Source organism: Indicator indicator, chromosome 8 (assembly GCF_027791375.1).
Source record: "Indicator indicator isolate 239-I01 chromosome 8, UM_Iind_1.1, whole genome shotgun sequence".
NCBI lineage: Eukaryota > Metazoa > Chordata > Aves > Piciformes > Indicatoridae > Indicator > Indicator indicator.
The window spans coordinates 21,872,254-21,893,971 of NC_072017.1; the positions used below are offsets into that span (position 1 = coordinate 21,872,254).

The 21,718-nt window shown below is 35.4% G+C and overlaps 1 protein-coding gene across 1 annotated transcript in view; it reads right to left on the reverse strand.

The window, feature by feature from the left end:
- Positions 1-17,642, reverse strand: part of RXFP1 (relaxin family peptide receptor 1) — a 34,207-nt gene extending 16,565 nt beyond the window's left edge. The window contains exons 1-3 of the mRNA XM_054382943.1: positions 17,570-17,642; positions 11,339-11,494; positions 258-362 (exon numbers count right to left, since the gene is read on the reverse strand). Coding sequence (XP_054238918.1) covers positions 258-362; positions 11,339-11,494; positions 17,570-17,642 — 334 coding nt within the window. The remainder of the gene's footprint in view (positions 1-257; positions 363-11,338; positions 11,495-17,569) is intronic.
- Between the last annotated feature and the right edge of the window lie 4,076 nt (positions 17,643-21,718).

The following is a 21,718-nucleotide window of genomic DNA, read 5'->3' on the forward strand; positions in this document are numbered from 1 at the left end:
GAGTCTTTCAAACATTATTAATATATTCAGATAAAGATTTATATTGCCATCCTAACTGGCATATATTTGATGCTTCTCTTACAGAAAATGAATCACTCTTAGTGGAACTGAAATTTACTTTGGTGCATTTGATCATCTAAGACATTAATTCTGTTTTACTAGAAATACAGTGCTTATTTCTCAAAAGAACTTTGCTGTGCATTTCTTTCAAGGAATCATCCATAATAACCACATAAATAATATCTATAATTACTTACAACACTCAGGTGTCTTTGTCCTAAACACATACAGAGATTTCAGTGCATTGTATTTGTCCTTTGTATAATGTTTGTCAAATTGCAGTGACCATCCATTGTTGTCTTCTAATCGAAAAACATAAATAGGAGACACATTAGAGTAGAAATAGAAGGTAAAAATACGTTCAATAAATTTAATTGCATCAAATTTTATCTAAATAATATGCTTTTACCAGAATATTTCATAGACCATCAGATGACCTAATCTTTATACAATGCCTAATCACACAGATGTAACAGAGATTATGAGCTGCATAGTAGGAAAAGCTTATTATACCTTCATCAACAGCATTTTCTTTGACAGTTGCACTAAGAAAGTGTGAATTTCCATTTAATAAGTTTGTTTTTTTTTTTTTTTTTTTTTTTTTTTTTTTTTTACACAGGAGTGTGAAAACAAGACAGCTGTATTTTCTCCATGTATTTAAACATGTTGGCTTGTCACTTTGTCCAGGAAAGATGAGATTATCACAGCTACTTCTTTCAGAGGGCTGTCTCACACTATCACAGCCCATAATTTTTCCCCTGAAAATGTAGATGAAGGCCAAATGAACACTGCTTTTACAGAAAATGAGTGAGGTAGTGTAACATATTCAAGTCAGTGTGTTTAAGTTAAGCTTAATATGCATCTTAAAATATTACTCCATCTTACTAGTACTGGATGTACAAACCAAACCAAACCAAAAACAAACAAACAAAACCCGAAACCCAAAACAACTAACCAACCAACCAACCAGAAACCAAAAAAGCAACAAACAAAAAAAAACCCAACACCAAAACCATGAACTTGCCTTTAAAATCTATGATCTGAATTTAGTTCTATTGAATCTGACGTCTCTTCAACTTTGACAACACCCACACCATTTTATTTTAAAGCTTTTCATTGAATGAATATGCACCAGCAGAAATGCTCCTTAGGATGGCATTCACTAGCTGGTGATAATTTAAAGATTTACTTTCCCGGGATACCTACTGTCAAACAACATATATATATATGAGAACTCTGAGGATGGCTTTGTCTTAATAGTCATTACAGTCATGGTGTTACTTTTATGATGTGCTAGCAACACTTTCTCCCTGCAATTTCATATAGTAATTGTTCAGTAATACAACTCCTCACGGACATTTCTCTATAACAACTTATATTCAAGGAAGCATTAGTACTGAATCTATTGGCTACAAAATAGGGAGGAAGAAATAAAATATATTTACTTCTTTGCAATTTTTCCCCTTCTGAGATGGTGTCTCATTTTTCACGTCACATTGCAACTAATTTGTTTTTCCTCAGCTAGGAAGCTGAGGAAGCATCTCCTGAAGCCTGCCTATGGAGTGTCAGCAGACGGAGTTGTTTGAAAGACACTAGACTTTGTGCTGTCTAAGCTGAAATGTTGCACTATACATGCTGATTATTAGGTATTATAAAAGATTAAGTAACTTCTATCAAACTCTCTGTTTTGTAGTTATGTATTTACTACATATAAATTGAAAAGATAAATGATTCAGAGCAACCCAAAATCTCTGTCTTCAGGAACTGCTCCATTAAGGGAAAAGACAGAATTGAGAAGTGCTGCCTTGACTTGAAAATTAATGTGAATTAATTTATGCCCTGCAGGACATTCTGCTTCATACTCAGAGAAGGCATTTAAGCACAATTTACTGACTTCCTCAAGAGCACTTCATATGCTCTAATACATTAGCAGTTTTGCCAGTTTAGATCATTAAGCTGATATTTAGAAGCAACCTAATGTGTTTTGGACAAATATAAATGTGTTGACAGACCTGCAGAAATATTACTCCTACCTGTTTGAAACACTCAGCAGAAGTTCAATTTTATGACTTCTTGCAACTTCCTGTAATTGATGAAGCAATAAGAACAGATTTGTGCCAAGCAGTGCCCTGCAGTTAGGGTTGTAATGAATCTTCCCCTATCACTATTTCTGACTATTTAACTGGAGCCCATCCATTAATTTTCATTTGCAAGACTAGACACAGCAACTGGTTCCTGAAGAAACCAGTGGTAATAGAACATACAGAGAAGGGGTGAGATTTAAGGAGAAAGGAGTCTTTCACCAAGAATTTTTAAACAGAGATTTCACAGAATCACAGAATCAATAAGGTTGGAAAAGACCTCAAGGATCATCAAAGTCTAACCTGTCACCCAAGAACTCATGACCATTTGTAAAAACGTATTAAAAATGAGATTATTCTTTGAGTATAATGGTACCAAATGCAGTGAGGAATATAGTCTCAAAATATTTTTGGACTTTCTAATTAATAATTACAGTTATAGAAAGTACTAGACCACTAACCACTTAGCAGCAGATTCTGAAGACATAGTTAAGAGCAATGGATTCTAATCCTCCTGTAAACCTATGAGCATATAATTTATTTTGCATTTCCCTGCTTCTGACATAGATGAGATTTTATTCCACCTTTTAGCATTTTTAAAATGCTTTGTCATGTGACAAAATATATCCAAGAGATGACCATCATTGCTGTTAGCATCTGCAGAGAAAAAGGATGAGTAGTGCCCTCCTACACTAGCACAAACAAGGAGGTAGTTTACTAGGAAGGGGAGGGTCATCAGCATTTTCAAGAAAGTTGAGAGGCAGCTGTGTATTTTTTGGATGGCCATAGAAGAGAAGGGAGAGAAGCCACAGGGAACAAAGAAGATGGATTATTTTGTACTGGAAACATTCCAATTGTCTGCAATTTCTAGTTACTTTATTCTAAATAACAAGCCTTTCTTATGGCATTGATTTTCTGTTCTACTAGAAATGAAAAGGCATAGCTGAATATAACAAAACAAGTTATTCAAAGTCTTCTGATCTTCAAAAATGTTTGCTTTGGGCCAAACTTCATGCCTGAGCCTGGGACAGTCTTTATTTTATACGAACTGTTTCGTCAAATCCCAGAAGAATGTATTGTGCAAATAACTATATTTAGTACAACTGTTCTGTGAAGCACTCAGTGCCAGAACTGTAAATCACTTTGTGATAGTTTAGAGTTTTATGATAGGTTTGTGACCTGTTTACCTTTGTTGAGATGAGGTTCTCCAAATACTTTAAGAAATGACTGGTAATAGTACTGGACTTGAAATCTCAAATCTATCATTTGGGAGAGTACAGCTCAGATGAGAAATTGCTTTTTCTTGAGCCAGTTCTAAAACAGATTGTGTTGGCTGCACTTCTGTAAAAAATGAGATCTGAGAAAACAAGTCATCAGTAAATCTTCCCCTACACTGGATAAGATAAATAATTAATTGTAAACTGGCTTTATCTGACTACAGATTGACTACAATTTTCTTTGCTAAAAGTTGTCAGTTTCCATTTTTGATGGGGAAAAAATGAGAGTATGTCAATTTTGACAAACTGGAGATTTGAATAATCCTTTGAGTGACAGAGCCAAGAAAATAGCAGCTTTGCTCAATTAAAGATACATCTCTCTTATTAACAGGATGTTATCGATATCACTTTCCCCTTCTCTCAGCCATGTCTTCATAGCTTTTTATGAAGAGAAAAACTATCAGTTGAATGCATAAGCACTCTAAAGATACTATGGCACCCTTGGATTTTGTCCTTGTTTTGGTGGTCATAACCTATGGACAAATTTCTTTCCACCAATTGTTCAAATATACTTTCTCTTGCTATAAGAAATTACTTCAGGATTTTCACAAAGATGTCTTTTAGTGCAACAAGGAAAACTTTTGTCCTCCAGCAAAGAAGAAATTTCTTTGAATATATTTACAGATGAGGAAATGTGATTGTCCTCTCCCACAGTGTTGTTGCAAACTGATGGTGGTCTAATAACTTACACTAAGACCAAAACCACATGCATATATTGCAAAGTGGAGTGTTGCAGTGCCTCGAACTTTCAACTCTGAAGTGAAATTCACAGCCTCAGTTTAGATACTCAGATGGAAAAACTGAAGAACCTAAAACCAGACACCTACCAGCCAAGGTAGTGGCAATTAATCCTGCATCAGGTTGTGTCTATCTCCACACTGAGTGGGTGCTGTACCTATGGATTAATTGAAATGTAGCCAGACTATTTATATGTGACAATGTAATCACAGAAAAACAGAGAACAGTTAAATCAGTTTAAGTAATAAGGTCTACACTTCACTGGTTGAGCTAGATTATGTGTTTTATGCAAGTTTATTATTGATTTTAATAGACACTAATTAATCCAGTACAACAACCCAGACTCAAATTTCCAAAAGATAAGTATCTTCTCAATATTGTATATTTATTTCTATGAAATGTTTCCAGTTTATATAACAATACTTGTAATCTATATAGATTAATGTGATTTTCTATTCTGTTTATCTCAAAATATTTTTTTAAATAAATGAGACAAAATAAATTCAACATAAATATATCTATAAAACCTTGAGTTGCTTGAAAGTTCCCTTAGCACTAAGCCACTACAGTGAAGATCAAAGAGACATAAGTCTAGTAAAATGTAAAAGTTCCTCTTAGTTATCAACAATATTTAAATGTCTCAATACCAAATTGATTAAAACCCTCTAGAACTTCAGCAGGGGTATTCCATTTGCTAATATTTGCACATCAGTATAAACCTGATTTAAGTGCCCTGTACTGTGGATGAATGGTAACGATGCTAACAATAAAATTTGACCATATACAAAAAAAGTTTCCATGTGAAGCTTGAAAATCTCGTCTTTTTGCCAGGTATTTACTACATTTTGAGCATGAGAGAGATTTCCAAGGGTTTTTTTTGCTTCATAAACACAATTTACTATCTAGGGCTCAAAACCGAATGTTGTCTCATACATTTAAATCTCACATTTTAAGTGTGATGGAAAAAAATTGCTATGCTAGGAAAAGATGAGACTAACTATAACATGACTCAATATTAATGCTAATTTGAAATATAAAGTCACCAAAATCTTTTGCAGTGTGCTGAGGCAAAAGTGGGAAACTGACCCTCTGAAATTTCTCATTGTAATGCTAAAACACATATCTTTTGTATAGTTGTTTTAAAACATGCCGTAGAAATTTAGGTTTTTGGTATGGAAATCGAGGAGATGGTTTAATGAATCTGCAGAACTGCAATAATTCTCTGTAAGTTTATAGATCCTATATGAAATTTTTCACACATGAAAACAGCAATGACGTCTATATAGATGGTTATTACTTCCATCCTGTTGGATTTTATAGGCCCTTCCAAAAAAGAAGGAGCACGTTACTGCTTATTAAATAAGGCAAGCCAGTCACCCGACTACTGCACAGTGCACAGTGACCGATGAGCCCTGTGCTTTCAGAGGTAAGTAGGCACAAGACTTCAAATGGCTGCTCCCTGCCCCAGCTCATTTGGAAATTTCTGTCTGTGATTTCCAGCCTATCAGCTAGACAGTTTAATGTACGTGAACTTTACAACTGGGGAGCTGAATGCTATCTTTTGTTTGGAGATCTTTTAGACCTGGGAGCAACACAATGATAAATACATTTAGCCATTGAAGAACTCCTCCAGAGAGTCAGAAACATCTTAAATTAAATCTGCATGCCTGTTCTTGCTTCACTGGACTAGAAAAATGTGGCTATGACACTGTGATTAAAACCCAAGTGTAGACACACTATAACCATTGCCTAACTGCCAAAAAAACAGTTTTGGAGAACTTTCAGCAAAATTGTCCAGAAGCCAAAGTTCTGAACCCTGAGGAAACTTGTACTCAAAATAGTTCAGCTTGTTTGTTCCCTTAACTACCCTACATAATTAAAGACTGCTTGTGAAAAAAGATCAAATGAAACACCCTAGCATTGCGTTCCTTCCAATCCCCTTTTATTATTTCTAGTAAGTAGAGTGGCAGTCAAATACTTAACAGTAGCCACTGTTTCATTTGATGTCCCGTTCATGGTGAAACAATCCAGTCTGCAGAGGTTCAAAGGATTAGGCCCAATGCACATGATGTTGATTTTGAACTTAGTAGCAATTCTGGTGTTTGTATTTTTAAAAATTCTTATGTTAAAATACTTTTTATTCTAAATCTGACAAAAGTCATCTAGACTGCTAACACTACACTTTTAGTGCTGCATGTCAGAGGAGGAAAATTTTATTCAGCGAAAGATGACCGTTATCTGGGACAAAAGTTTGCTCATTCAGCCCTCTAAGTAGATGGCATATCAGAGAACTGTAAAAAAAAAATTGTTTGTGTTTAAGCTTTAAAATGTATATATTTAATTAGGGAGTAGATTAAGGATTTTTTTTTTTGTACAAAGCTACTCAGAGATGGTATAAAAAAAATTCATTGATGTTTACTGACAATGTTACTTGTCTTCTGTCCAAATTGTAGAGTACATTTCTGTTATGATTTTATGATTTAACTTTTTGTATTTTTTTTGCAATTTATCATGCGTCAGAGTTTGTTCATCTAAATAAGCATGCACTTCAAGATAACATAACAAATGTGGACTTAGTGAAAAGCTACATCACAAATGCTGTTGTTTGGTAATTTGGTTTGTGTTAATCACTGATGGCTTTATCCACTGTCATTAGTTTTAAGCTTTTTGATTTATCATTTGTTTTTTAAGTTATTTTGTTTATCATTAAGCATCGCTGTCTTAGCAGAGATTCCAAAATGCTTCTTTCCATGAACATGCAATTGAGAGCACCTATCTTTGCACTATTACTATGCCATTGGGCCTCAGAGCACATTCCCTACAGCTTTTTTTAGAATACATTAACAATAATATTGCAGCAGTAACATCTTCAATGTAAGAAATACTCTCTGCTAGTTTTAGGGATAATGCCTAATTTCCCATGGCAATGTTGCAGTAAACATTAGGTGAACAGAATTTGTGATTACACCTGGTATTTATCCTTCCTGCTCACATTTTAAAAAGCAATGAAGTAAACAAATATTCTAACCTCCCATCTATAAACATCAGGTAGCTACAGAACAAAATTTTAGAGTTGTAAATAAACAAGAAAACCTCTTCCCTGGAAAAGTAGTCTGCAGCCACTACATTTGAAATGAAACATAGTCTCAGCAGAAAAAAATATGATCACACTTGCTTTGCTTTACTTGCTTGAGCTTTAATCAATCCCCAGCACACTAGAATGCTGAAAGTGCTATATTTTATTATTTTTTAAACATATTTTTATTTTTGCTAACAGATAGGAAGATAGCTCCAAGTGAAACATGAAACAAGCTAAACTGTTTAACAATGCACTTAGTCTTTTAAAAAAACTCAGTGCTTGAGAAAGCATGAGCATGGGGCAGAACAGCAGAGAAAAATTTACTGCCAAATCTAAAAAATGAAAGTCCTCAAAACCATAAGCTTTAAATAAATAATTCCTGTTTAAAAATACCATACTCATGACAAATTTGCAGATACCCACTTCTACTTGATGGACTGTTTTCAAGTTCAAAAGGTAAGACCCTATTTTCCAGGCACATTTAAGGCTAGCTAGTGATAGTTCAAAAAGAACCTGCCACCACTTTGGGCACAATAAATTGTTAGCCTCCTCTTATTGCAGTTTACTGTATTGCCTCAAGCACTTCCCCATACGTATACACAGTATTTTATTGGTTTTGGAAAGCCAGCTAGGTGACGAAGGCATGTGAGTTTTCAGTGACAAATGGCTTCACTCTGCTGTGACATTTCACCTACAATTACCCCCTTTCTGGAAGAGGAAGAAATGCTGAGGTTTATCTGACCAGCAGGATGTCCCCATCCTGAGGTTAAGCACTAACACAGCAGACTGAGTCCTACAGTCTGTTGCCAGCTCAGTCTATGGTTGCAATTTCAGGGCATTTCACTTCTCTGGACCTTAGTTTTACTTTTACTATGTGGACATGGAGAGCATGGTAGAAGCGAAAGAAGCAGCAGATTTGAAGAAGGCACCAGGAAGCCAATCTTTGTGTGCCAAGACTCGGTATGAATGGTGATTACAGCGTATTGAAAACACAGTGAGGATTCAGTTTAGTTAGAAACATTTATAAGTGTCTTTTGCTGTTTCCAGGCACACAGTACATGAAACAGGAGTACTATTGCAAATCATCTCAAACACCACTACAGGATTGAAGTGGGGAATGAGATCATTAGAATAATTAGTTTTCCTGTTTTCAGAAGCTCCTATGATGTTGATTTTTTTTCTGCACTAATGTCTTTTACTTTTTGTTTCAAGGGCATTTGAAGACTTTTACAGAGTAACTCTCTTGGAAGATCTACCTCCACTTTTATGCTAGTTGCTTCTCTGCTTGTTTCATTCATGATGTTCCTTAAAAGTGCTATTTCAGTAATTTCAGCTGCTGCTAATATTTAGCACACTTAGGGTCTTGTATTGAGCAAGTGGATTTGGATTTTCTTATGGTTAGAGTATCTTGGGGTGGGTTTTTTTTGTTATTGTTGTTTTGTTTTGTTTTTCCAAACAGTAGTATTAAGAGAAGTGGCTTTCCTTTTCATCAATATTGTCCTTTCCATCACAGGAAGAACTACTGTGCATGACAGATATTCTCTTTGTGTTTCTTTGTTTTATAATACTGGTTTATACATAAGATATATACAAGTCTTCACTATGACAGGCTTGAGATTAAAAAAAATAAATTAAAAAGTTCTGAATTCTTTTGAGAATCTGTGCTGATTTTTTCCCTCCTCACACTTGTTGGACTGACTGTTGCAGACTGGCCACCTCAAAGCTTTTGTTCAAATGTATGCATGATAAAAGTGTGCAAATATTTAAAGGATGCGCTACTTGCGGTACCTTATGGATTAGATTAAAAATTCCAGTGGCACTGCAAGAAACAATGACTATACTGCAATAATATGATTTTGAATTTTTTTTTTTTTTATAACCAGGAACAATGACTTCAACTTAAAACTACTTGTAAATTCTAAAAATGGTTAGAAGGAACCAGATACAGCTGTTGCTATAAGGCAGACATACTAAAGTGATCATAGGAAATTGCAGCAAAAAATGAAGCTGGAGTGTTTCTCCATCCTGGGAGCTAATCAACGAGGTTTCCTTTTTTAGATTTTAAGCAAGATGGATGTTCACAAACCAGAGCTATCCCACAAAGATACCTACATTCTCTACAGTGTAGGAGCACCGTAGAAAATGTCATCAGGACATCCAGTGTTCTGAGACAAGGAAACGACTCTTTATTCGAACAACAGTTTGACTGCAATACTGGTTTGGAGAGAACATTACTGCTGAAAATGACCATAATGTGTTATGCATGGCATGCATTTTTAAATTAGAATATGAGGTCAAGTTATGAGAAACAACACTAATAGTGTAATTTTCCCAGTAAGTCAGTACAGTGACTCTTTATCTTTTGTAATTTAGGCTTTCAGAAATTGAGGTTACCTTGTTCTTGAGTTACTATACCCAGAAGAGGATTTAATATCTCAGCTGAATTGCCTTGCATGGAACCATTTCTTGTACATCCTATTATGATGTATACCCTAGTTGCTGTTTGATCAAGCTGTACACGTCCAGCAAGTCCTTGTAAAACATGAGTAAACCAACCGTTTATGGACTTCTCAGACATGAGAAGGCACCAGCATTAGCAATTTCTGTCAATGTAGGGCAAGATAACTACAGAAGAATAGAAAAAGAGCCAGTTTTGTTCAGGATTTTGATTACTGGCAACTGAAAGTATATTGTGGCATAACAAATGACATAAAAGTAGGAAAAGCTTCAAGCCTATTAGCTGGGATTAGAATTAAAAGTGGCTTTCTTATAGAATAAGCTGATGAAATTTGATAGATATAAGGACAAGATACTGCACATAGGAATAAAAATCAGTTTTGCAGATAACCAATGATAACAACTGTTTTCAAAATATAACTGACTTTTCTGAGAATAGTTGTTAAAAATACTTTTACTGTACTGTGCTTGAAATTTCAATCAGAAAATATATTTCAGTATACTCAGTTTGGAAGTTTCCTTTAATATTTTAATTTTCTCCCCTCTCCCCCCAGCTCTGATGGCAGTGTACCTGGATGGGTGAGGCAAACTATTCACCAGCTTGGCTCCAGGGAACTGGAGGCAGTATTTAAGATAGGGCACCATGCATCTGGCTATTCTCCACGGCTACAGGCAAGCTACTAAGGAGTAGGAAGTCTGGTTTCCTCATCTGCCATAGATCAGTAGCTCAGGAGAGTAGCTCTGAAAATATCCAGGTCGCTAGTAAGCTGAAAATACCAGTAAATAAAATGTGCCAGGGCTGATTTCCTCTTCCTGCAGTCATAGCTCACAGCCAAATGGCTAAGCTCCCTTCTGAAAAATATAAGGTGGTCTTTCTCAGACTATGTGAGGTCTCTTCTACACCCTCAGCTGTGTCCAAGGCACTACATGAGAGATGCTGCTGGGCATAGACTAAGGCTGTGTCAGGACCATGCTCACAGATAAAGAGCAGGGACAGGCGAGTGCCAGTGCAAAGGCATACCCTGACCCTAATTAGTGTGCTGCAGAGAGAAAGCCTACAAGCCAAGTCAAGTTCACAACTACCATTTGGTAGGGCCAAGAGTGACATGAGTTGCAGCAGAAGGCAGTAGTGACCTGACTGTGTGCATTTCCTGAGTTTTTTGCCATTTCCAAACACCAAAGCCTTGTAGTAGAGTAGTTTTTGCAGCACACCTATACACTCATGTTTTTTTTTCTCAAAGTAGGACATAAAGCATTTCTGTAAAAGCCTGAAAACTCTTCTAAATTGTGTTTCCCATTCAGCTTCAGAACTCATGCTTAGCTTTATGTAGAATCTGCTAGTGCAAACATCTACCTCTCCTCAGCAGAGATCTTTACTAGATCACATATGTCCATTTGCACACATCAAAATGATGTAGGTAAACAAGCTCAAAGCAGGGATAAAATTGGATATACTGATACCACAGACCAACAACAATGCACTACATCCATCTTTCCTACCAATGACTTCTTAGGTGGCTTTGCTAGCTAAACCAACAACCTGCAAAACAATTTTCTACTCCTAACACTCTTCAGCTCTCTATCTAGTCCGAGCATAGGTTTCAGTGACTGCAGGTGCAAGACACAAAGATGTCTCAAACACATACCACAGTTGTCTTCATCAGCACGATTCCCACAGTCATCCTCACCATTACAGTGAAGTTGTTGGGGCAGACACTTTGTGATATTGCCACATGGAAAGTAGCCCAGGGGACATCTGACCCCAGCTCCAGAAACATGATCTTCCAAAGAGTCATGGATGACTAGAAAGAAACAGAAACAATAAGCTTACTTTAAGATGTGCTCTTAACGTTTAGTGATATCTTGAGATTAAGCTTTTATAAATACTCATTTGCATTTGAATGTGAATATTAAATGACAAGTATACTAATTTGTAATAGTTCATTGGATATGCAATTACAATAGTATCTTAAGTACTTGTTAATTTGGTAAAAAAAATTGTAGCAGCTAATAAAAATATGTTTTGATGTAAAGCAACCAGGTAATTCATCTCTACCCATCCTATTAATAAGATGGAAATACAATCACACAAGAAAAATTACCTAAGACAACTATTTAAAAGGATTATCATCGCAGCAGAAATTAATTTATTGCGGCAATGTACCAGATCAGTTACGAATATAGGTATTGTATTACATTAACTTGTGCTTAAATGTTAGACCCAGATAGATAAATCCTTTTATGTAAAGTCAAAATTCTGTATTTTAAAACATACTGTAATTTTAAAACTGATGTAAATCTGTGGTGTGGTTTTGCTGAAGAATGAGTAAGATGACATAAAGCTGTCATTATAAATCCTTTGGAAGAGTTGTTGGCCTGGCACCCCCGAAAATTAAATATAGAAGATGTCGTTCAGAATCCATCAGTCTGAAGTTCAGATACACGGATATTGCTCTGATAAGCCCATGCTTTCTAGGAATTAATTTCACAGAACACAGGGGCTTCTTTAAAGCAGTGCTGAAGGGAAAAGCAGAGGGATGGTGTTGAGGGACAGTCAGGGCAGCTGGAGGACTCTACTTGTTCCCTATTCCTCAGTTCTCTGTACTACAGCAGCTCCAGTTATCCACATTTGCAGATGCATGATTCCTTACCAGTCCCTCCAGTGCATCTGAGGGAAAAATTCTGCCAGTGCCACTTTTCCCAGAGCAAGTACAATATCTCTGCTGCTTTTGTAATGGATTGAGGGGTGCCAACTCATTTTTCTCGTCATACAAGATCAATTTCATCCCAGGAGAATACTTTGGAGAGGGTTTTAAATTACTCTAAAATGATATTTTTTCAGTCTCCGATATACAGGAAATGGAGAAAGGCTTCATCAGCACTGAATATTACCCACTGCTCTTCATGCTTGCAAAGCTTCAGTAAGCCTCCATAGTAAGGGACCATTTCACAAGGGCCTGCTTATTTAATTTTTGAAGTACTTTCTAAAAAGAGTATCACTGCTTCATTATAGTTAGCATTTGAGGTAGAGGGTGCTGTCATGATGTGGTTCAGACCCAGCCAGCAGCCAAGCCCCACACAGACATGCACATGGTCCCCAATACAGCCCCCCCCCTGCTTGGTGGGGTGGGAAGAAAAAAATGAGAGACAAAGGGAAAAACCTACAGGTAGAGATTAGGAGATTTGAATAGAAGAGTACAAAGAGAAAATAAACAAACAGGAATAACAATAACATTAACGAAATAGTTTGTGAAGAGAGTGATACAAATCACAGCACTGACAGTGATGGCCCAGCCCAACCTGCCCACCTGATCCTGCCCTGCTGCACTACAGTCACCTGCTCAAAGCAATCATGCTTGCCCCACTGACTCTCATCTTATACAGTGGGCATGACATGGTATTAAATACCTACTGCTTGGCTCTGATGCCTATCTTGGATGTGGCCCCTCCCAACTTCTTGTGAAGAAAATTAACCAGATCCTAGCCAAACATGAAAAGATAAAAATTCCAAAACAAATTATAAGTTTCATTGCTGTCTTAGAGCACTTGAAATACTCTACACCACATTCATTAACTGTGATGAGATGCTTGTTCAGATAGTAAATTGTCACTTCTGAAACATACAACTATTTTTCCAGGCTATTTTCATAAGACTAAGTATGGACCTTTCATATAACCTTCCCAGACTAACAAGGAACATGTTATTACACAACATCCAATTTTCATCCTCATTCTCCTGGGCTAAGCAAATCACTAAAAATCAGGTAAATCTCTTCTGGAAGAACTTTCATGTGTTAAACACTTGACAATATTTACTATTGTGAAAAAATTAGATGTAGAAGCAGTATCTGGAAGAAACTGAGATAAATATTCTGTTATTCCCATATGCACAGAATTATCTTATGCAGGCACAGTGTTAAGCAAATGGAATATGTGTAGTACTTAGGATCTAAGGTCTCTTGCTATGAAGAGAAAGAAGAAACAAACAGCTGAGACTCTCTTCAGTGCAGTTATGTTACAATCTGAGTAACTACCAAGCACCTGGCAAAAGACTACAATATGGAAAAATTAAACATAAATAACTTGGAAAAAACCCCTCCAAACAACCCTTATACTTTATCAAGCTTTTTAACTTATTCAGACATATTCAGACTGATCTGAACATTGTGCTTAAAGAGGCTGATCTCCACGCAGTTTAAATTTCGAATGATGGCATTTACCTTACAGTATCATTCAATGAATAATGAGTCAAGTAGTATGAGTCCCTCAACTAATTAATTAACCTACTGTCATAGTTTAGAAGTCACTCCTTGTGAAAGAGTATATAGTCCCACACTGTGTTTAATGTTTTGAATTCTCTGTAAATATATAGCCTTAATGATATCTGTTCTGAATCTCTGCATTATTAATTTTGTGCTACGTTGGATGACTCTGGCCTGTAAATATCTGCGTGGGAAAGAAGATAAGACATGAACACTTGACTTCATCCCAGTTGAATCATTGAAAGCACTGGTCTTTGTCCACTGACTTGTTAACATCACTTTGTTTATGCAAAAAAAGACAGAAGTTTGGACCCTGCAGATTGCAGGAGATTTATTAATGGAAAACCCTCCAACCCTTTGAGGAAATATTTGGCAAAGCTGACAAAGGTAGAGGGGAGATAGGACAGTAAAATCCATGCAAAATGCCAGATAGTATTCAAACAATTATCTTTTGGATTAAGTAAATTAAAACAGTGTCTTTTATGTGAGGAAAATTGATAAAGGTAGCAATACAACAACATCAACAAATGACTGTGCTTCTTATTTTGCAGCTACAAACTTTCCTGACACAGGTTTACCATGCTAAGATAATGATCTAGCATGCTATCTTTGTGAGGTAGTTTTAAAAGCGTCAACTTTTTAACCTGTTATTGATTATTCCATGATGAAAGAAATTGAACCACTCTTCTAGTATCTCTTCTAGTACCTTATTTCATTGTCCCTTTTTTTTTTTTTTTTTTTTTTAATCAGCAAAACCTCCTGGTAGACTAGCTGTAAAAATATTAATGATTATTTCCTCACGTGTCATTCACTGTTTCACATTGGTGTTAACTGAAGAAAAAAATGTCATTTTGTATTCTTTTTATGAATCCTATATCTCTGTTCCATACAGGTATCAAGCTTCAAAAGTACCTCTATTGTTTTACAGGTTCTCATTCACTGCTAATTCAATAGAGAAAACCTGAGCTTTGTTTCTTATCACCAAACTAGCATTTAAAGGCACAGGAACCCCTAAAACACAAAGGAAGTACCATCATCAAATCATATATGCAATCAATTTGAACCATAATACAACGTGATTAATATAAATGATTTCTGATGTGTAATAAGTAACTTTGGGTAAATATTGTTACCTTACACCGCTGACAGAAAAAAAACCTCATGTCCTTCAGAAATATGACAAATGTAGACTGATAGATAAAGGAACACTGTAAGTTTTCAAACTCTTTATAAATAACTTAGCTACAAAGGTAGAATCTACAGAAAAGATGGAACTCAGAACAAATTTGTTTAGGTCCCAGACATAAAAATGCCAAGCATACATCTGTGGCAGATTTGATACTATCAGGTTTGTTTTTATAGATATTCCAAGTTAAAAAAAAAAACAAACCAAACTCTTCTTTATATACCTCAGACAAAGAATGATCTGCTTTCTGGTAACATACAGATAATTTTACACATTTCAGCTATACTGTACCAACAATTCTTATTTTTGTTTTTCTCACAATAATCTTAATAAATATTAAAATATCTGCAATTTTCTTGAACAAGCAGAAAATAATTAGGTGAACTGGTATCAGTACAAGTGGCAAAACCACAAACAAGCATCTCTCTGACAAGATTGTCTACCCAGTGGTGCATGTTCGTGATTCTGAAAATTAAGTATGTCTGACTGTTTTGTACTCGGGATCCCTCTCCATACTCATTTCTTCTCAAATTAAAAAACAAACAACCACCAAACCCCAAAACTCATGTTACAAAGCTTTAAATCTTGTCCTGTCCTGCTGCTTTGAGGCAATTATTGTTAAGGCAGAGGTCTGTGATCTTTCCTCTAGATTGAAGAAAGCGGATGAATCTTTTCCTGCTAGTCTTTAAAATATAAGACTAATTTACCACTGCTTTCCTTTTTTAAAAGGAATAAACAGGAGTTGCCTTGTCATCTAGTATAGATGTTTAGGCTCTTTCCTCTTTTGCTTAGATGCAAAATCACTGTGAAAAGAACATGACAGCCTCTCTCTAAGCTCTCATAAAATGAGTTCAGAAGAGGGAATGTATTTGGGAAAGCCAAAAAATAGATACTCCCAGGAGAACATGGTTTTCCTTCCAACTAAATTGATTCATGAAGCTCACTAGTTTTGTACATTCTTTGAAAGATGGCACAGCATTTTGAGAACAGAGACTGCGTCAAAAACGCTATCTGAGAAACCAAATACGGGGCATGGGTGCCAGAAAGACATGAACTTAGTACAGTTTCCTGCAACTTCCACAAAACAAATGACTATGACTCTGTAATGGGAACAATACTGGGTAGATTAGATGGATTCATAAGCAATTAAACTAATCAAAGCAGCATTTCTCATTTCTTGGTACTTGCTAGTCACACCAGTCTCAACTGTAATGCATATAGTTTCAAAGAAGGGCATATCACAAAATTAAGAATTTTTTTCTTTTGTCAAAGATTTGAATCACAGGAAGACCAATTGTCAGAAATTCAAAATGACTCTCAAGTTCCATCAAACATGCTAACATGTTTTTGAGTAAGCTATCAGTTTAAATTACTGCAGTTGAGGAAGTCCAACTCTTTTCCAAAAGAAGTTCTTAGATGACAAGAACTGAGGAATAAGCATCATGCTGAAGAATCCACCGTGTACTTAATATGATGGAAAGTTATTTTGCTTACAAATATCTAAGCAAAGATGTCAATGCAAATTTATCAAGTGTGGGAGTTTTCCCATCCTTCCATAACTTGCTTTACTTGTAGACACAATGGGAAAGTGAGCTAAATATTTATTTGACATGCTTGTTTTGAAACAGAATGTTTTCTTCAACTGAAACAGAAAGAATCAACAAAGAAAACATCAAAGGTGAAATCTATTCAGCTCATAATTTTTGTGCTAACCTGAATACTTCAAGGTGATAGATGATTAAAAATAATTCCTATTCTGCTTAAAAAGGTCTTATTTTTTTAAAAAAATTGGTTGCCTGAATTAATCCATTACACTAATATCTAGAAGTTAATGATATTTTACTGTCTTACATTAATTTTCCTGGATTTGTTCTGAATTATTCTTCATCTTCACATTAAACAAGAGAATTTTGGAGCAAGTTATGATAGAGACTAGGATGAAGTTAGTCCAGTGCATTTCAAGAAAGAAATGTGGAGTTAACGCTTGTATTTAACTTAATACAACTTTACCAATGGGAATGCATTAATTTTTTTTCTTTCAGTATGTACTTTCATAAAGACTCTCCTAAACCTGATACCTCTTTTAGGAAATGCTTTCTAGTGATTTCTGTGCATATGTAATGTGAATCTCAATACTCCTAAAATTACTTCCATTAACATTTAATAACTGTCCATAAATGACATATTGAAAATAGATTTTAATATCATACAGTTTATGTACTTGAACTTTAATTTGGTTAGTGTACACATTTGGAGTAGCCTTTAGGATGAAACTTGTAGACTGAAATAGACCTTGCTGTAGTGGTAACAGATACTTCAGCATTAATCCTTGAGGCAATGAATCAGTGGCTTAAAAGATTTAATCATCTGTACAGGATCCCCAGAATAGTGTAATTGTACTGCTATCACTACATTGTCTTTTCACTAACTTGCTCCTCTCCGCCTCTGTTCATCCCTGATGTCTATGGCATCTTCTAAATATCTGTATAGCAAATGCATCATGTTTGGAATTTCAGATTTTATTGAGTCAAAGTGACACAATGGCATTTATTCAGAATGTCAATTGGTTGCCACAGTTTGATTTTTAAAACACTAGCAATTTTTAATATTTCAGTTGTTGCTCTTGCAACTAGAATTATGCTTTTTGGGTTGATTGCATTACGTTTGTCTTTAGTAGACCATATCAGATCTCATTCTAGGAATATGTAGTACTTGAATGACACACAACATTTTATGATAGACTGTATATAACATTTGCTTTCATTAAGCACATCGTAGTGCAAAGCATTTTAGCACAACAGATGTGTATATTATGACTGCAAATACTGCATACCAATCAGGTCATTATCTTGGATTTTAATTTCAAATATTACCTTTAGGTCTTGTGAGTTTCACAATAGCTCCATTTCAGAAGCATTTCCTGAAGTAGAAAATTTGTACTATCTTTTAAAAAATACAAACTTCAATCTCATAACAGCAATACTCAAGTTAGTTATTGGTTATGCCACAGATAATTCAGCCTAATTAATCCAGATATAGTCCTTTTTGTATAGCTACCAGATAAACCCACTCCAGGGTCAGAAACTCCCAGTAGAGCAATTCAGATTGGTCATGTGGCACCTTGCCAGAAGATTTGGCTCTTACACCTTTTATTATTTTGTCTTTTTGTTTTGCCTACACAGAACTTATAATAAAAAGATTCTGACATGCAGAAATTCCTGAAAGAGATAATATTATTTGAAAAAGCCCCAATATGTAGTATGATTAATTTTATCTGGAAATACCAATTTTGTAGGGCATCCCAGAGGATGAGGGCTCAGCACACTGCCTGACAAAGACAGAAGTTAATGAACAGATCTGAACTTTCTGTCACTCCCTTTCCTATGTTATTTCCTCTTCTCCAATACACAAATGATATTGGACTATCATTACTTTTCATTACGTCTCTGGATTCTGATGTGATAATCGATAGAAATTACATCAAGGTAGGCTTTTCTTTGCTCCAGTATTGTTTTAAATTGATATAGATCCTTTGATTTTATTCATATATTTTTCACAACAGTGCAACATGAAGTCTAAAGCTGGGCATTTGAAACATAGAATGGCTTAGGATTGGAAGGGACCTTAGAGAGCATTCACTCCAACCTTCCCTCCATGGGCTGGGATGCCTCTTGACTAGACTCAGCTGCTTAAGGCCTCATCCACCTTAAACCCCCCAGGGGGGATGCATCTACAACCTCCCTGGGCAGCCTATACCAAAGTGCCACCACTCTCATATACTAGGGTTTTGTTTGGGTGCCATTGCACATAGAGCAAAAATTGAGACATCAACATAAATGTGGTAAATATACTGTGCTAGTCAGTACCAACCCACCTGAAAGACCCCCCAAAAAGTGATGGTTAGCCACTAAAATCAGGGAAAACTCCCCTCTCAAGCACTGATTCTTCCTCACAGCCACTGAGAAGTGTGCTTGGGCTGGGGCTTTGAGCCCCAAAGATAAAAGAAATCTGTTTCAAATAATAATTTCTTCCTCCTTTGAAATACTAGATCAGTAACTCTTACAAATGTAAAGACATATATAAAAGATGTGGGGGGAAAAAAAAAATCTCTGGGGTTTCACACCAGGAATAGCATTTTTGATGTTTTGTAATTCCAGGGAAAAAAAGCAGAAGTTTCTTATTTGCCGTGAATCTTACTTTTACTTTTCTGTCTTATAACATTCTTAGTAGTAAGATAAAAGGATTTTTTAAAAAAATATAAGCTATCAAATAATTTAAAATGTACATTATCCAAGAGGATCTAGGACAGGTGGTTATCAATAAATCAGTGTCCCTCAAGCAACAATCATTCATGTCATCTAGATAACCAGTATTCTGAATTTAAACACATGATGGCAGTGATTAGAGATTACTGTAAGGAAATTCACTTCAGACTTGTTGCATTGCAAAAGTTAACCCAGTCAGCCATATGTAAAGTAAGCAAAAATTAAACACCAATTAGTGAAAACAAAATTATTTAAATTAACAGACAACTAACATTTGTAGTATGTCTCTTAAGCTTCTCAATAGAAAAGGCAGACTTTCATGAAACAGTACCATGTACGGGAGAGAAGTTTGTGTAAGGATGCATTCATGCATGAAAATAAAAAGAATTCCAGGAGATGAGACAAAGCATTTGTAACAAAGCCCTAAGAGAAAGCTGCAAGGAGAAACAGAATGAATTTAGAAAGGCAATGAACAGGGAAATTACTTGCTGATATATTAAATTGTATGATGTCCTCAGAATGCATTATTTGTGAATGAGCAGAATAGAAAAGAATTACATTACATAAACCATGTGGTTTTCCCTTTTTTTATTCCCCCCCCCCCCCCTCATCTTTTCTCCCTTCTTCAGCACACCACCCTGAAAAAAAAAAACAAACGCATGATTTATCTGTAACTTCTTTCATACCAACTTTGGTATGCTCTTCTGATGGGGAAATATCAAATCAAACAAACAAACAAACAAAAAAAAAACAGACTAGTAGAACAAACTTCTTGCTATGTTGATGATAGATAGATGTGAACAGATAGCTTTATCAGAGGCAGGGAAAAAGAACCTGAAGGGGTTCAGTGGGAGATTTTATTCTCTCGTTTACCATCTTCTTTTGCTCTTCAGTCTTTTTTTTTTTTTTTCCTGCAGTGTTGCTTGAACTAAACAAGCTGTGCATCACCACAATTTCAGAAGCCACAATATTTTCCTTCTTCTCCCAAGTAACATATCTGGAATACATCTTTGAAAGATACTATTAGGTAAACTTTTTTTTCTCCATAAAACTCCCACCTCCCCCTACCCCCCAAAAAAAAAGAAGGCAAAGCAAACCAAACCAAACCCACAAACAAACCACAACAAAAAAACCCCAAACAAACAAACAAACAAACCCACCACCACAAAGGAAAATAGTGTTCTTGGAGCCCTACACAAAGTATCTGAAGTGTTAAACATGATCTGCTTCTTCATTCATTATCCCTTTAATAAAGACTAAAAAGATTTTCATCGTAGTCCTTATAATGGAAGCAAGCCAGCATAACTCCAAGTAAAACTCTGAAACATATTTAAGATTAATTTTGTAACAATAAAAACACATTATTTCTTGGTCAGCCCGAAACAGGATTATCTGATTATTCACATACTAATTCATGACTGTTAAGAATTTAAATTCAATACTACAAGATCAGATTTAGGAGGTTGCTGTGCCCTATAAATCTATGAGAGTTCACCCTCTTAAAGTATTACAAAAATGTAATCCTTTGTTGTTCTGTTTTGAAGTAAAATAATTTGAATAATTTTGAAGTAAAATAATTTGAAAGTATTTCATAGAATTTGTCCTCTAGGAGCTCACAGGACTATTTTGTGAAAAAAAAATATTTGTAGACACTATGCTAAATAAATGCATGGTTACTACATTCTGACTCATGAATACTTGTCTCAATTTAAAAATCACAGGTTATCCAGATTCTACTGTATTTTTACTATGAGTAATCACAGCTCACTGCTATAAATTGTGACATTCCAGATAAAGTACCATAAACCAGAAATTATCTGAAGCTAATAGGATTGTTGACTTACTGTGAATAATGTTAGCAGGTTGAACCATGATCACAGATATCTGTTTTCTTTCTTCTTTTGCAGATTGTATAAAACTATGTATGTGGATTTTACAATTATTAGTTTTGGTTTTTACACAAATATAAACGTACATTAAGAAATGTTGCATTAACAACACATAGGTTTCAGTTATGTGGCTATCAATTTTTCCCAACCAAGTCACAAAAGGTAATAAGAAACTGCATTCAGAAGTTTGACTTCATTTTGGATGCAGTTTGTCTAAATGATACACTTGAACAGATTACTGATAGATTTTGCCTTCCCATAATCTCCATAAGGTTGTACTTCTCTTCCTTTTGATGCCACTCCAGCTGAATCAACATATGGTGATGTCCGTTCCTGACAGAGTTTTCTCATTGTCAACACAAGTGAAATCATGCTTTGTGAAACACACCTTAAATTAGAGTAGTGCTATCATGTTTCATCTCTA